The sequence below is a fragment of the Homalodisca vitripennis genome, chromosome 5 (genome assembly GCF_021130785.1).
Source record: "Homalodisca vitripennis isolate AUS2020 chromosome 5, UT_GWSS_2.1, whole genome shotgun sequence".
Lineage (NCBI taxonomy): Eukaryota > Metazoa > Arthropoda > Insecta > Hemiptera > Cicadellidae > Homalodisca > Homalodisca vitripennis.
In genome coordinates, this window is record NC_060211.1 from 52,299,840 (window position 1) to 52,315,417 (window position 15,578).

Consider the following 15,578-nt stretch of genomic DNA (forward strand, 5'->3'; position numbering starts at 1 on the left):
ACGCGTTATTTTTTTTTTCATGGTCATACCCCCTCCTGCGTTGATTTTTTCTGGCGGTTTTTTAGAGATTTTGTGTTTTATAAATAATATAAGCAAATTACCCAAGTTTATAATTATTTTGTTGTTATTATGTTGTTAGTGTTTAGAATTAGCCAAATTAAACAAAATTAACCTACTTTAGGTTAGTTTATTAACTTTACAATGATTCAAAAACCAGGTAAGCCTAGGCCTACATTTAGGTATGCATCACCTCCTCCTCTTTCAACAACATTGAACTCATTTTGTACTACAATGTTTTCACCTAGCCTATTTTCAATATCATCATCACTATTTTGTCCTAAGTCTAATACTTCAAACTCAGCTTGAGCAAAGTCATTGTCATATCCATCGTCGAAATCTTCATCTGATTCAAAGATCAAAAGTCTGTCAATTTTACTGTCTCTTTCCACTAGGTGTCCTTCAAGATTACTCATTTTCGATTGATTTTAAAATATTTTACAAAACCGATAACAGTTTTAAAATAAATTCCCTAAAATATGCAAAAATATTTCCCTAAAAGCTAGCTAACCTACAAAACATTCCCGACTCATGTTTGTAAAACACAACAAATTGTTCCTGTCAAAACAGGATTTCCTTCTTCACAACCATATAGTTAGCTTGTAAAACTAATACTAAGCATAACTAATAATAATAACTAAACAAAGGAACATAAAACACACAAAAATATGTCAGTAGAACATAACCATCACACTAACAATGACTGTAAACAACAACAAACGTAAGCCGACAAACGATCGGATGCACGGCAATGACGTCGCCTTGAATGCAGCTGATTTCTCAGATATTTTTTCTAAAGATCGATTTTTCGAGATATCGACTCAATTAATCGAAAGTTTGAATCTTCTACTTTCGATTGGTATACATTTTTCATTGAAAACATTCGATAGTTGTCTGTTACAGCTACAAAAAATAACCGACTACTCCATGACGTACTCAGTACGGCAAAACGCGATCTCAAGTGAAAGTGTCATGACGTACCTAGTACGGCAAAACGCGTTGAAGGGTTAAGCTTACATGGCCTAAGTGTTTCAGATTATTATTCATTGACTCATGGTTATCCACAACTAGGCCAAAATCTTTAAAACATTTTAACAGTGTAAGAAAGATTTTGACATAGTGTGTGAATCGGACGACTTTAATGTTACTTATAAAATACCCTGAACTTTTTAACAGGAGATATAAATTTTCTAATCTAATTTGGGTTTCTATAATAATTCAATATTTTAGTGGTATTACTAACAAGTGGAAAATTAGATAATTCAGGCCTGATAGTCTCTAAAATAAGTTTTTCTGGAAATGATATTCAAATTTACTTTTTGGAAATAGCTGGGAGATTAAACCTGATTGTGAATATGATTATGTTTTATCTGCACTTTTTCAACACATATGAATACAACTGTATAGCACAACTTTTAATATTGTGATGTGGCTCCTCTATCAGGAAAATACATTTAGCTTGTGTAGGTTGACATCCATCAAGATCACCGGGTCAGTAAAGAACTGACGATCGTAACTAAGCTATTTACCGGCAGCCACGAGACGTGGGGCCGTGACCCTGGAAGAGGTGGTGTACGAGGGGGTCCCGGAGCGAGCCACTGTCACTGACACGGTGAGACCCGCACTCGCTGAAACACCAACATTCTCACTCAACACACCATTTTCTTTGTTGAAATCGCACAGAATACTTTATCACCCATTCAGCATAAACCAAGTGTTATTTAGGTGCAGATTTTGGAAAGTCTGAAATTCTTCTGTGTTAATTTAATTTAACAGATGTCATCAACCAAGTTCCAAGACATCTAGTAAACCTGAGGATTGAAGTCAAATTAGAATAGTTAGACACAATACATATACAAGGCTGAAGTACGAGCCAACAACCTGTTCATCCACAAGCATTTTGATCGAATAGACGAATAGACAAGCTTTTCCTGTAATACATGTATATTTGGATAACAAATTTTCCAGCACTGTAATTAAAGGAGCCTGAGGATATTTTGGAAACATTGGCTGCATGTATCACTTTGTTGCCATAAATTTATCTGTTCAATGCATAAATTTTATACAATGAATTATTCATTTAATTATTTTTTAAAGTGTACATTCAATTGATTCTGACAAAATAATATTATGAGTCGCGATTACGTAAGAATGTGTCTGTGCCTACCTGAAGTAGAGGGTTTGGCAGTGGTGGCAGAACTGACAGTGGAGGTGCTGGTACTGCTGGTTGAGCTAGTCTTGGCTCCAGTACTCTTGGACTTGGAGTTCTGCTGCAAATTTAACTGACGATTAGCTAAATGTAAGCACATGTATTAAAAGCAAACACTTTAAATTTTGGCACTTCCTTCGTGCATACAACTGGCATAGAATTCAACTGTGTGGCTGCTCCAAAAGAAGACCTGACTTAGTATTTATTCATAGTTTACTAGGTATCTTATTAAAAATTATAAATGCTTTTTCAAACAGCTCTTGTACAAGCTAGCTTATTCTATAAAAGCTAATTGAGCAGGACTATGTTTGAATAGCCATGTCATTGCCTAACTAACCTTATTATCAACATGAACTGGTGACAAGACAGGATGTTGGTGGGGTTAGGGAAATGGTATTCAGGAAACATTGGAAATCGATCATAATTTACAACAAGCAATTCTAATATCAGTTCACTAGCGAATTAAACTGCTCAACTGATTAGGAAAGGAACTGATAATCAACAGGAAATGTTAGGTTCTTGCATTGCATCCAGTGTTATAATATTTTCTTCAGATTTGTTTTTTTAATCAATTTTAAATTGATTTTTAATTTTTAAATTTTAATTCACTATTACTTTTAATTTGCATAATGCTCTGTACAACTAAATATGTAATGTATAGAACACTATAACATAACTTGAGACAAAATAATTATTACATTTTTAAAATGATGTACTAGATAAGAAGAAAAAATAAGAAATATAACAAAAAGAAAGAATACATTTTTACTAGTTAATATAACCTTTATTGCCTATTGTAATGAAAACTAGATCTTTTTTTCTTAAAGGGTAAAATTTGTTTACAATTGTTTTCAATTATATTATTGGAATTTTAAATTGCAACAGTAAAATACAATGTTTAGAGAATGATCTGAATGAAAATTAAAAAAGAAAATATCTCAATTACTAAAACAAACACCTATATTACAGATTTACTGGCATTTAAATTTAGTTTGGTTAAAAATGTTGCTTTGTTATATATTATATTAATATCTAATTTAAAAAAATAATAATGTACTTTCACACTTGGGTTTTTCTCTATACATTTTTTAATCAATAAACAACTTTTTAATATCTGTTCATAACCAAGTTTAAATCAATTAATCTATTTTATGATTAATGAAATAATCACCGAAATTGTGATATTTCTACAATTGTACTTACAGCAGACTTATCCCAGGTGGCGGTGGCAGCCTGTTTGGTGGCCTTGGGCAACATGGTGAGGATGTCAACCTCAGGGTCCTTGATAAGTGCGGCTATCAGGTTGTGAGCTTGCCTTGTCGCTTCTGTCGAGCCCCTGCAACACATACCAGAATAATATTACTGGGTTCATCACATCTTTTGGTATTATTCATGGGGTTCCTCAAGATTCGTCATGTTTTCATATGTAATAATTGTTTTTACAGTATCCAGTTTTGTTTCTTAAAACCTACCGTAACTGAGCTCTTTTGCAAGTTACAACACAAAGTGTTAATTCAAAATAGTTTCTGATTATTAACTGACAAAAGAAGTTATTCTACAAGATATTTCACCATTAAAAAATTAATATTTTCAACGGCATAATCTTTAATGTTAATTAATTTATTGATTCTATGTTTTCAAAGCTCTATCCATGCTTTACAATCCTATAGGAAGTGTATATGAAAAGTAGACTATATTCACTACTTACAAGATTTTTTTACTTTCAATTTTACATTAATATCTTTTTCAGTTTTTAACAATACCATTTTTTTACAATGACTTCAAACATTTCTGAAAAGTAATGTAATAGTTCATTACAATTCTTGACTGTTTCGTGTTTCAATCCTTTATAAAAGTACTATTATTGAATAAAATTCAACATTTGAATCATCGCTAGAGTGGGAAGGCCATAGAGTTGTATATAGCAAGCAAAATATTTTCTCTAGAAAAAAGGTTAAAATAAAATTTTTAAAATTGATTCTTACTCAACCAGAGTAAATGGAAACAAAACAAACCTCAAAGTACAATAGGTACTCATAAAATACTTCCCCTACCAAACTAATTAATTTTCAGATTTTTTCAGTTTTTTCAGATTGCATTGATTTTGTATTTCGAAGGGGAATTTGAGCTAATGAATTACTAAAATCTTGGGGGTTTTTTCATGTCAAAAAAGTCACAACATCTTCAAATAGTCTTCCTCCAGGAAATTAGAGGTAGTATATTAGGCATCGTTCTAATAGTTATTTTGAGCGAATTAAAAAGAATGTGGTATAATAATATAATGATAAAATATGTATCAATAGTTAATTTGATTGAAATAAATTTCTCTAGTATATGTAATAAATTTACCAACAAAGTTCTATTGTCTTTTTTGGTACTTATATTAGTACAATGAATCTGAATTAATGTATATTTTAAAACCCACAATAGAAAAATGTTGTTTCCTTATGAATAAAAATATTGCATTATATTGTACTGCATAATTCTATCATCTATAAAGTATTCCACTAACTTGATGGTGATGATGCGCTCGCCTTGGCCCTTGCTCTGTTTCTCCACTTCGATGTGGGCACCGGTAGCACATCGAATAGCGTTGATGTTGCTACCACCTCGACCAATCACCCGACTGATGGCGTTCAGCGGCACCGACACCTTCTTCGATCGGAAGGGCGAGTTTAAATATCTAAAACAGATTACGAAAATATCCTTAGTTTGAGACACAAGTGTCAAGAAATTTAATAGTTAAAAACATTGTTAACTATTTTATGTAATAAATGTTTTAAACAGTGTATAGTTGATTCAATAAATATAAAATAAACTTTTGCATAAAGTTAATAAAAATATAACATCCTTTTGGAATGATAAAAATTAAAAAAAAATACATAAACTATATCAGAACATTGTTCTTAATAACAATGGTTTCACAGTTACTGTATGTCAAGGCATCCAAATTGAACTTACTTCCGCACAACTTCTCTCCAGCCTTCTTCTCTCTTTGTAGGTTGTTTTGGGCTAACTGTTGAACTTCCTTTGCTTGAAACACCTTCCCCATCTGAGTATGCATTCCTAAAAATAATATTAAAGATCATGCATCTCATTTACAACACATTTTAACTATATTTTTCCAACACATAAATTGATTTACTGAAAAATCATATTTATTTGTTCAGTCCCTCTTAAAAAACATATTTCAGAAGGTAAATATTACAGATGTCATGCTCAGGGTAAAACTTTTTTCAAACCGGAGACCGGTGCTGCTGGAGTGCTTCAAGGTTCTTTATATAGCCTTATCTTGTTTTAAATTTCATAAACGGTCTCCTTCAAAATATTAAATCGAAACTGATGCTTTAATTAACACTAAATCTTTTTATCAAGATGAACTAATATATTATAGCAGATTGGTCTTATGTGATATAGATTAGATGCTGTAAAATTAGAGACTCACAGGTAGGACATCCTCTTTCCCTTGCTGATAGGCACATAGGTTTCATTGCCGGTGGCTTCGAAGTCCTCCCGTTCGGCCGGATGCCTAGAGGCTTCAAAAATGAGCTGTCCCTTGGCCTTGGACCGCGACTTACTATGACCTGTCTCCTGGAAGTACCCACACTTGGCCTCGGCTCGGTTAGGTGTGGTAGAGGGTGTCTTACTGGTAATGCTGGTGTTGGTCTCGTGGCTACTAGCAGCACCACTTGACACTGCCAGCTCCCTGCTTCTCCTCTCCTGTAAATAAACACAGTGTTAGCAGGCTAATGTGATAAACACTATATGATATCTTTCTACTAATCATACAACAGTTGATTTCTTATTTTAAAACTTGCTTAAAAAAGAAATCACTGTCATCAGCTACAATGTTTATTCCGATAGATTTAGTAAAACACAAAATCTTAATTGCTTTCCAGAATTGGTAAACCTTGATGAAAAACTAATTATTTTAAAAGCCAACATATTGCAGACTAAATTATTGAGAAGCCATTGTGTACTGTCAATATACTCACATCGGCAGTAGGTTTGGATGTGGCAGGTATGGGCAGTCTTGTTTCAGGTGGGGGGGCCGGTTTTTTCTTTTTCTTCTCCTTGCGGCGGTCCTTTACAACAGGCTTGACCTCGTTGCTGCTGCAGCTACCCTGGCTGTTCGCATCAATTCCACTGTCACCTTCCTCTCCTTCTCCTCCTCCACGTGCTGGGGACTGCTCCCCTAACGTCACCTCCGCAGCACTTGTGCTCGCCGCCTTCTCTATCTCTGCTGCAAGACAGAGGAGTTGCCAAATTAAGGATATGTTCTTACTCAGTAAAAAAAAAAAGAAAAACTGTTGAACTACTGTACAGGTGAATGTTAGTTAAGCTCCATTTTACCTTCTGCTTTGTGCAGCATCTGAAATCTGATGTTGTTACAGACCTGAATCCTGGAATCCATGTCTGAAGAGATAAAAAAAAGTAGGCAACAAAAATGATCAAAACTGATCTCTTCAGATGGACGTGGACTTCAGATTCCAGGAGACAAGTCTGGGACAGTCAGATTTCAGATGCTAGTGCAGAAGGTGAAATGGAGTTAAACTCCACATTTGCATTGAATCAACCCTTCCCACCATAACTGTGTTATGTACTGTAGAGGTTCAATCTTTGTACCTACATCATACACATTCAGGATCCACATATGCCAATACATCACCACATGAGTAAAAGTTATATCTGCAATATTGTTAAGTTGTATTTTGACTTTACATGGCTAAAATACAACTATTTCAATAATACTTACAGAAAATTGATATTTATGTGTAGTTTATTAATTTGAACTAGAATCCTTAACGTTTTACTTCAAATATCAGGTGAGTGTTGTCAGACAACACAGATGCACGCTCCACTGTGAGACAGATCCTGCTGTTCTTGTCATTTCAATGCAATAAATTAGGTTTAGTTTCTTTGTTGGCCTCTAGTGTTAGTCTTTGGTATGTAATGCCATCTCTTAAATTGTTCCAGAAATCATTTGAACCGGTTTCATTGCAAAATATATCTTAAAGACTGAAATATTTGTTTCCTTTGGTTGCCGGATAAACACATTTTAGCCCAAACAGCTGTTGCCCTGCGTTGACATTTGCTTATATACAGTTATTTTTTTAAATGAGCTGTACAGGTAGTTTATCTCTCACCTGTTGTATATATACTATCAGATTATTTCCTATTTATTTTATTCTTGTTCCAACAGTATATAAGATATAAACATCCTTAAGAATAAGATACTTCCCAGCAATTTGCCACAAAATATTGAAATTGCCTTAAAACTTTACTTATGAGTTTGTATTCTTAATTATGTATATATTATCGAACGTTTGAAAAAATGACTTCTGCAAATTATAATTCTAAATCTAAATAATTCTGTTTAATAGGTAACAAAGCAGAGAAACTTAGTTGTTATGTATATTTTAGAAGTTGGTGTAAAATCATGCATCAAAATATTTGCTTTTGAACACCAAAAAACCTATCAGTTTGTATTCAATTTTAGTTCTAAAATATGGCAAAATTCATATTCTTTAGGTTTATTCATAAAAAAAGCATCTTCGTTTCTCACTAAATAAAAGTAGTAAAAATATATTTTGAAATAAAATCATCAGCCTTCAAAAAATAAAATAAATTCTTTTCAAAAAAATAAATAATATTCAGTTTTAATTCCCAATTAAAAGAAAGTACATTGAGATGAGAGACACTGGCTGGTTTCATATAATTTGGAGAAGAAAGAGTGAAAACTACATTATTATTGTAATGTCATAGAACGATTATTACTATTATGGAAAAAAAAAAATTTGAAAAATACTGTGAACTGAAGATAGACTTGCATTTAAAAAAAAGTTATTACATTACTTTTGGTTTGCAACAATTCAAAAACACAGGCTATATATAATTGTTAATTATGTATTCTCTACCTTCTTCTACTTCTTCCTTCTCATCTTCTTCATCATCCTCTTCCTCTTCAACGTACATCATTTCGTTTTTTTGATTCTCTTCGTGCAGTTTCCTCTTTTCCTCTTTTTTCTCAAGTTTCTTCTTCTTCTTTCGCTCTCGTCGCCTGGCCGCAGCAGCCCGCTTGCTCTCCTCCCGATTCTTCTCCATGTCCAGCTCCTCAAGGAGTATGGTCGCGTTTTTGTTGGCCTTGGCTGCTTGCTGGTCTTTGGCCACTCTGATGATCTTCACACAGTCTTGACACTTCTCCAGCAGCTCCTGCACGGAACAAACATGTCATACAGCAACTTAAAATTTCAATTTGAATCCTTTATGAAATATTTTTTTTTATTCAGGATTCTTTAATCATACACCAGCATAAAACTAAAACTGACCTTGTCATTGATAGTAGATATATATCTGGACATCTCCTGGTCGGACGGGAACTGGGTGACGTGGTTCACCATCCACTTGACCACTTTCATGTGCCCCTTTCGGAATGCTGCCATTAGGCATGACACCTGTACAGAGTGAATGTATCAGATCAATCGATATTAAATTTGTGCAGTTTAATGGTAAGTAAAGAGAATTTTAAGATTTAAAAATCTTTATTTCTATTAAAACAAGAAATTAAACATTTGTTAGTGTAAATGTATGTTAACCAAGCAAAACTATTATCTATTAAGTTTCTCTGATACATCAATTAAAGAATTGTTGTCTCCGGCAAGCAGTTCTATTTTGCAAACCCCATCCTTGAAATAACTATTTGGGCTGCTGCTGTGATACTCCAGACTCACCTTCCTGTTGTCCTGTGAATCAATGTCAGCTCCTACACTGTAGAGCAGCTCCACGACAGCAAGGTGACCACCGTTAGCTGCCAGCCATAGCGGAGAATTGCCCTTCTTGTTCTTCACTTCCACTTGCGCATTCCTGCAACGACAAAGACATAAACTACATTTGCCTTACTAAATATTCAGGTAACTTTTTTAGGACAAGTGGACTATTTATAGGCTACTCGTAGCACGCTTATTATTTTATTGCTTATGAGTGATGAAATATAATATCATGTTCTATACTAACGTATATCCTATGACCATTCTAAAAGTATTTATGTGTTCATGTTCTAGTATAAAGTCATCTACATTTTTTCACATCGCCCAACAGCTGTCACATCACGCCACGCTAGCTGTGTCACCGGAAAAGCGATTTTATTATGTATTTTTGTTGGAAAAATGTTTCTGACAGTTACTTTTTTTTTCTTCTCATAGTAAACTAATGGTAAACAAAATAATTATAACAAAATAAACAAAGTAAGATGTTCAAAGATTTACACTCCATAAAATTGTTATTAAATAATATTATATTGTAGACAATTATTGTGGATAATAGAATAAAAATGTATATGTTTATTTTTTAATACTATATAACGCATTATAAAACATTTTCAGTTTCTCTATTTTCACCTTTGTATGTGTACAGTTAAATAACATTATTTATACCAACAAAGAAGGAAGAAGGTTACCTCTGTAAAAGTAGCTCGACAAAGCGACAGTGCCCTTTGTCGGCGGCAATGGTGAGGGCAGTGTCCCTTGAGCTGGGAACGGGAGGAGCATTGACATCGGCCCCCTTGTCTAGTAGGACCCGTCCCACCTCCACGTAACCACCACTGGCTGCTTCCATTAGTGGTGTCAGTCCCGTCTGTGAACAATTACACAGCGTGTACCAACTGTTTGAGAATGACAAATAAGTCAATTCCTATGATAACTTTTTTCTACACCTTTATTCTACAAAATTGAAAATTATAATTCATTGATTGAAAAAATAAAGTATGCTCTGTAATCAGGCATTCTTAATTATTCTTCTAGATTTAGATTCACGATTGAAATTCAGGTTAAAAATTTTGGACAAATACTAAGAGACAATTAAATAAAACAAACAGTAAGACTGGTGATCATATCTATAATTGCTACAGCGAGGTACAAGTACTAGTCAACTGATATGTCCAACATCTCATACAACAAAAAGATTTACAACTTTTGGTAGTTTTATTACACATTGTGTGCAGGATGGATATTGTTATTAAAAAACAATAAAAAACTTCCACTACTTTAATACCTTAAATCTTTGAACTTTAATTCAAATTTGATTAGTTTGATATAAAAAACATTTGTAAAAATGAAACGCACAATATACGATTTTATACCCCTACCTCAAGGACGTTAATTTCAAGTAGACCATTTAGACCTAATCCAGGTACAAATTATTACAGTGTCTATACTGTTTTGATATGTACTAGAATTCCTCAAATGATTTTGATTAGTTGTTAGAATTATTGACACACAGTTCTGCTATTATAGATTGATCAAATATCCTACATCCCATGTAAAACCCTTTTGATAGGCCACATTCTCACCGCATGGCGACTTCCACAACAGCCACTTATTTAGAACATTAGAGAGTAATAAACTGTCACTCACTTTCGCTCGGTGTTCAACGTTGGCTTTGCGGTCTAACAGCAGGCTGACCACCTCGTGTCTCCCCTGGAAGCAGGCCAGCGTCAGCGCAGTGTTTCTGTTGGTCTCGATTTGTGCGTTGATGTCACTGCCCATGTCCAACAGTAGCTTCACCGCAGCTGAAGAACACATTAAATAGCTTTCTTATCATAATACATATTTAAATATACTATTTAAAAAAAAAAAAATACACTATAAAATTTCAAAACTCTCATCAAATTTAATATTTTAATTGATTAAGGTTGCCTAACAATTGGAGCACTTTATTTAGCCTGTCCTAAGAAACTCTAAAAAGGGGGAAAATGCTCTTTAACAGTGATCAAAATAAAAAGCTGACATCTCAATTACAGAATAGAAATAATTTCTAGGAATTCTATAATCTTATACATATTTATTCCAAGACTCTGGATAATACTTGGTCACTCCCAGACTGATTTGAAATAGATAGGAGATATTCGGTATACAATAAAAAGTAAGTAGCTACCAAATTGATAAATACTTTGACTCGTGTCACTATTTTACTGTAATAGTAGCCTAAATGGTGATAGTTATTTTTTTTTTTTTTTAATTTAGATGTATTTGATTTGAAAAGATAAACACTAGTAATAAAATTACAGATCTAAAAATTTCAAAACAAATTTAATTTTTTAATGTATAAAAGGGTTTTTTAAATATCATACATTTAATACATTGATAGAAGAAGAAAAAACATTATTGTGTAAATATTTTTCCTTCGCTTGATGACAAAAGATCATTAAGTTAATACATTATGCAAGTTTATAATAAATTGTAAAAAGGTTCGGAAGCATTCTGTGGACATATAGTGTAATGTTACATTAAATTTTGTACAAAAATGATACTGAACAAATACACATCACAAAATAGTCTAAAGAATATTGTGTAGCACCATGGCACTTCTTGTATAGCGGTCAGGATTAATGCTTAAAGCAGACGATGGGCTCCTACATAAATTTCAAGATCAAAGAGTTAATTTTATTGATTTGTCCATGTTAGTTTTGTGTTAGATATTTACAAACAGAATACATTCCAATACAAACTTTAATGATAGTAAAAGGTGTCATTAGGTAAAAAATAACACCTACAAACAAAAATGCTTATAAGTGCTAAATTAAAATATTTCTTGCTATATAACTGAGTGGCTCACCTGTGTGTCCATTCATGGCTGCCAACATGAGAGGACTGATGCCCAGCTTGCTGCCAGTGCGGGAGTTGATCTCGGCACCGTGGGTCAGCAACAGTTTGATAATGTTGACGTAACCTCCCGATGCCGCCAGACTGAGTGGAGTGTAGTCGCTTACATTACGATGTTCCTTGTTGGCTCCTCGATTCAACAACAGGTCTACAACCTGGCACAAACACAATACGTCAAATTTCTAGCCTACAATCTAGTTTTCAACAACTTCTTTTTAAAGTTACACGTTGCTTTTTTAATCCGTAAGCAAAATACAATGAGGTGTATAAAAATCAATGCAAGTATGAAATTGAACTATACTTGAGGCAAAATAAGGGCCTTATGAGATTTTTGATATTTAATCTCATGAAGTAAGACTATTAAAATTCAAATAAACACTAATAGTAATTTATTAATAAAGACGGAAATCCTCATTAAAAAGGGCTAAAACTTAAAAGTATGTAAAACTTGTGCAATTTTGTAGAAAAATAAATTTGTGTTTATTTTAAAAAATCTATGAGATGAAAATACTGCATTAAATATGTATCCAACAGTTTATGTTCAGTAATTAATAAATATATAAAATACAATCATATTATGTTAATCATGAAATTGTTACATTGGTTCAGGAGTAGTATTTTATTGTCCTTTATAATCAAGTGTTTAATGTATGTTGTCCAGTACCTCGTATCTGCCGCCCGAACAGGCCAGCGACAGAGGTGTGTCCTTGGTGCGCTCCGACTGAGCCTCCATATCCGCTGCATGATTCATCAGGATCTCCACTACCTTCTCGTGGCCCGCCGTTGCAGCCAGGATCAGTGGTGTGAACCCCTTCTTGTCCCGGTGTTCTGTACATTGCCCAAGACACATCACGTCATGATTTTCTACTCCTTTTAATTGAATCTTATTGTAAAGTACCTAGCTATAAACTCTAAAAATGCATTTATTTATGCTGTTTAAGGTAAAATATAAAATTTGCAGTGATAAAATATTTTATGTTAAACCTTGTGCATTTAATTATTGTATGTCCTTATTTCAATACAATATTTGTAGAAAATCAAAGTGTCTTTACAATTAGTGCTTCTGACTTCAACAGTACTCAAAATGTTATTAGTAAATCCTTATATCAAAGCTGGCCTTATATCCTCTCAATACGCTATTCTTTAGATATATCAGAAGATATCTGGTCCATTTATGCACTATCTACTTATATTTATGCATTAACTTTTGAAGAAGTACATATTATCTGTTAATGATATAAAAACTTTGGTTACTTTAATACTACATTTTTATAAATATAAATATTTTAAAATCCTCTATTTCTTTCTATATAGCCTAGTGAAGTTAGAAGTTATGAAGTTTTTATAACATGATTTGAGGTTAAAATAAGTTTTAGTAAAAACAAACGTTTAGGTTGGTCTAAATCAATGTTCTGGTATAGAAAGTTTTCCTGCCAGTTCAACGGCTAAGATTTGTCGGCTCCCAAAAAGGATTGTGTTCATAACCAATGTGTTTAAATACCTTAGTTTATATATGTATTGTGACATTACAAAATAGGTCCTTGTACATGCTTTCAAGTAAAAAGTGAATTAAAAATATTGCTTAAACTGAAATATTAAATCTTAACACTTTTTGGAGTTTTTGGTACATCACAGATTTTGATTATATACACAATTTTATTATTATTAAGTAACAACTCCACTTACTTAAAAATTACTATTGTGGTAAATTTATAAGAGTTGTAGGAATTTTATACTGTAGTAATTCTGTACTAATTTTAATAATTGTACCAAGATAATAAATTCATTAACTAAAATACAAATAGGACACTACAGTTAGAATAAAATTGTTGAGAAGAATGCTGACTAACCAATTGTAGCACCCCTGGATAACAGCAACTCGACTAACTCCTCGTGTCCACCAGCGCAGGCCAGAGTGAGAGCGGTGTCGTGGTTGCTATCCGTCTCCGAGTCCACGTCCATGCAAGAGAATGGAGGGGCTTGTGGGAATTGCACTTCGTTGCCAGCGAAAGGCGCTGCAACAGCAGACACACCAGTGAGTTTTCATGTGTACAATTAATAGTAACAAATTTTTTGTAAATATGTAAATTAGGAACCTTAATTTAATTTAATACACTTTGAATACAACACCTACTCAAGGAATTCAATATTCGGAGTAACAGTGAATATAATTAAATAATGAATAAAAGCTCAGTGCATGTTAATATTTCTACAATGAATTTTTTTAGTACAAATCTATATCAAAATTCCATTTGTGCTACATTTAGAATAGTGTCATTTTTCTTATTTATGGAACATTTGGCATTTTTCAACTAAAGAGTTTACAATGCATTACAATATCTAATGAGAAAAATACAACAAAAACAGAAGAAATTTGGTTCAGATGTGTTTAGACAATGCCTTTTTCCTAATGGATTAAACTGGATAATCATCACAAGGTATATTTCTAACCTTTAATTATTAATACAATTTTAATTTTTTTACAATAAAACTTAAGTCAAAGAACAGGTTTAGTAGTGCATTATATAAAGTTACTATTGACCATAAACAAAAATGCAAGTGAGTTCTCTTTAGATTTGATTACAAATGTAACTCACCACAAATAAGTTCACCACTTTCATCACAAAAACAATCACTACCAGTTGCAGATAAAGTTGATTTAATTTTGTTAGTTATTGGTTCTTGGAATTGTTCTTTTACAGAATACGAATTGGGTCCCATTTGACAATGTGATAGAAGTCCACAAAATAGTAACTCATTAACATTCATTGCTTGCCCTATTATAATTATAAAACATAACAATTTATTTACAACACCTGTTCTATTAATGTTCTTTGCTTAAAGCGTCTGCATACACAGGTTGATTTATTTACTTCCCAAAAAAAACCCTAGAGTAAAAAACTACAAAGAGAAAAAACTATTTGAAAATCTTCTAAGAGGTAGAAATTGCTCATTGAGTTGTTTTATCAAGATATTTTTTTTAAATTAATACATGTAAGTATTACAAATGAACATAAATTACAACCAAAACATGATGGCACTTTTTGCTATAACCCATTCACTTCACTGTACATTATTCCAAATCCCTTCACACACATTATTTATATTGGAACTTCAGAAAAACAATGTACATTGGTACAATGCACAAATTTAAAATTAAACTCCAGAAATCTTATTTCAGCTATTCTATCTGTAAACAATAATCAAAGCTTAAACTGTAAAATTAAGAGATTCTCTAAGCCAATACCTGACATATAAGAAGAATAACTTGAGGAAAAAGAAACTTAATGTATTTGAATACACTAATAAATGACTGATTATAGAACTCCAATATCCTAACAGTACATTTTAAATGATATTAAGAAAATGACAAATTATTTATTATTAAGTCAATATGAAAGTGTTCCTAGCCAAATTAATTATTTAGTTTAGTAAATAAAATATCTTAATATTTCTAAAACACAAAGTTCAGTAAAGTTAGGAATACTGAAATTAGAATGAACTGAAATAACAATTCAAACAGCTGATTATTACTGACAGAACTAAATGAACTGTTTAACCCTAATTTTAAAATGTGTATTTTACTGTGTTACACATTAAAATTGAAAAGTGTATTTTAGCAGTCTATATCAAATATAAAAGAAAACAGTAGT

At 32.5% G+C, this 15,578-nt stretch overlaps 1 protein-coding gene across 7 annotated transcripts in view; it reads right to left on the minus strand.

The window, feature by feature from the left end:
- LOC124362183 (ankyrin repeat domain-containing protein 17-like) overlaps nt 1-15,578 on the minus strand; it is a 125,099-nt gene that overhangs the window by 6,825 nt on the left and 102,696 nt on the right. For 4 of the 7 annotated variants that reach the window (XM_046816454.1, XM_046816451.1, XM_046816455.1 and 1 more), the window contains 15 exons: nt 13,776-13,940; nt 12,590-12,753; nt 11,879-12,080; nt 10,678-10,832; nt 9,723-9,898; nt 8,998-9,130; nt 8,596-8,721; nt 8,185-8,479; nt 6,262-6,509; nt 5,712-5,986; nt 5,228-5,332; nt 4,779-4,949; nt 3,470-3,602; nt 2,225-2,327; nt 1,587-1,685 (listed from right to left, as the gene is read on the minus strand). In XM_046816454.1, coding sequence (XP_046672410.1) covers nt 1,587-1,685; nt 2,225-2,327; nt 3,470-3,602; nt 4,779-4,949; nt 5,228-5,332; nt 5,712-5,986; nt 6,262-6,509; nt 8,185-8,479; nt 8,596-8,721; nt 8,998-9,130; nt 9,723-9,898; nt 10,678-10,832; nt 11,879-12,080; nt 12,590-12,753; nt 13,776-13,940 — 2,550 coding nt within the window. The remainder of the gene's footprint in view (nt 1-1,586; nt 1,686-2,224; nt 2,328-3,469; nt 3,603-4,778; nt 4,950-5,227; nt 5,333-5,711; nt 5,987-6,261; nt 6,510-8,184; nt 8,480-8,595; nt 8,722-8,997; nt 9,131-9,722; nt 9,899-10,677; nt 10,833-11,878; nt 12,081-12,589; nt 12,754-13,775; nt 13,941-15,578) is intronic. The other 3 variants (XM_046816450.1, XM_046816453.1, XM_046816452.1) reach the window with 3 other exon arrangements.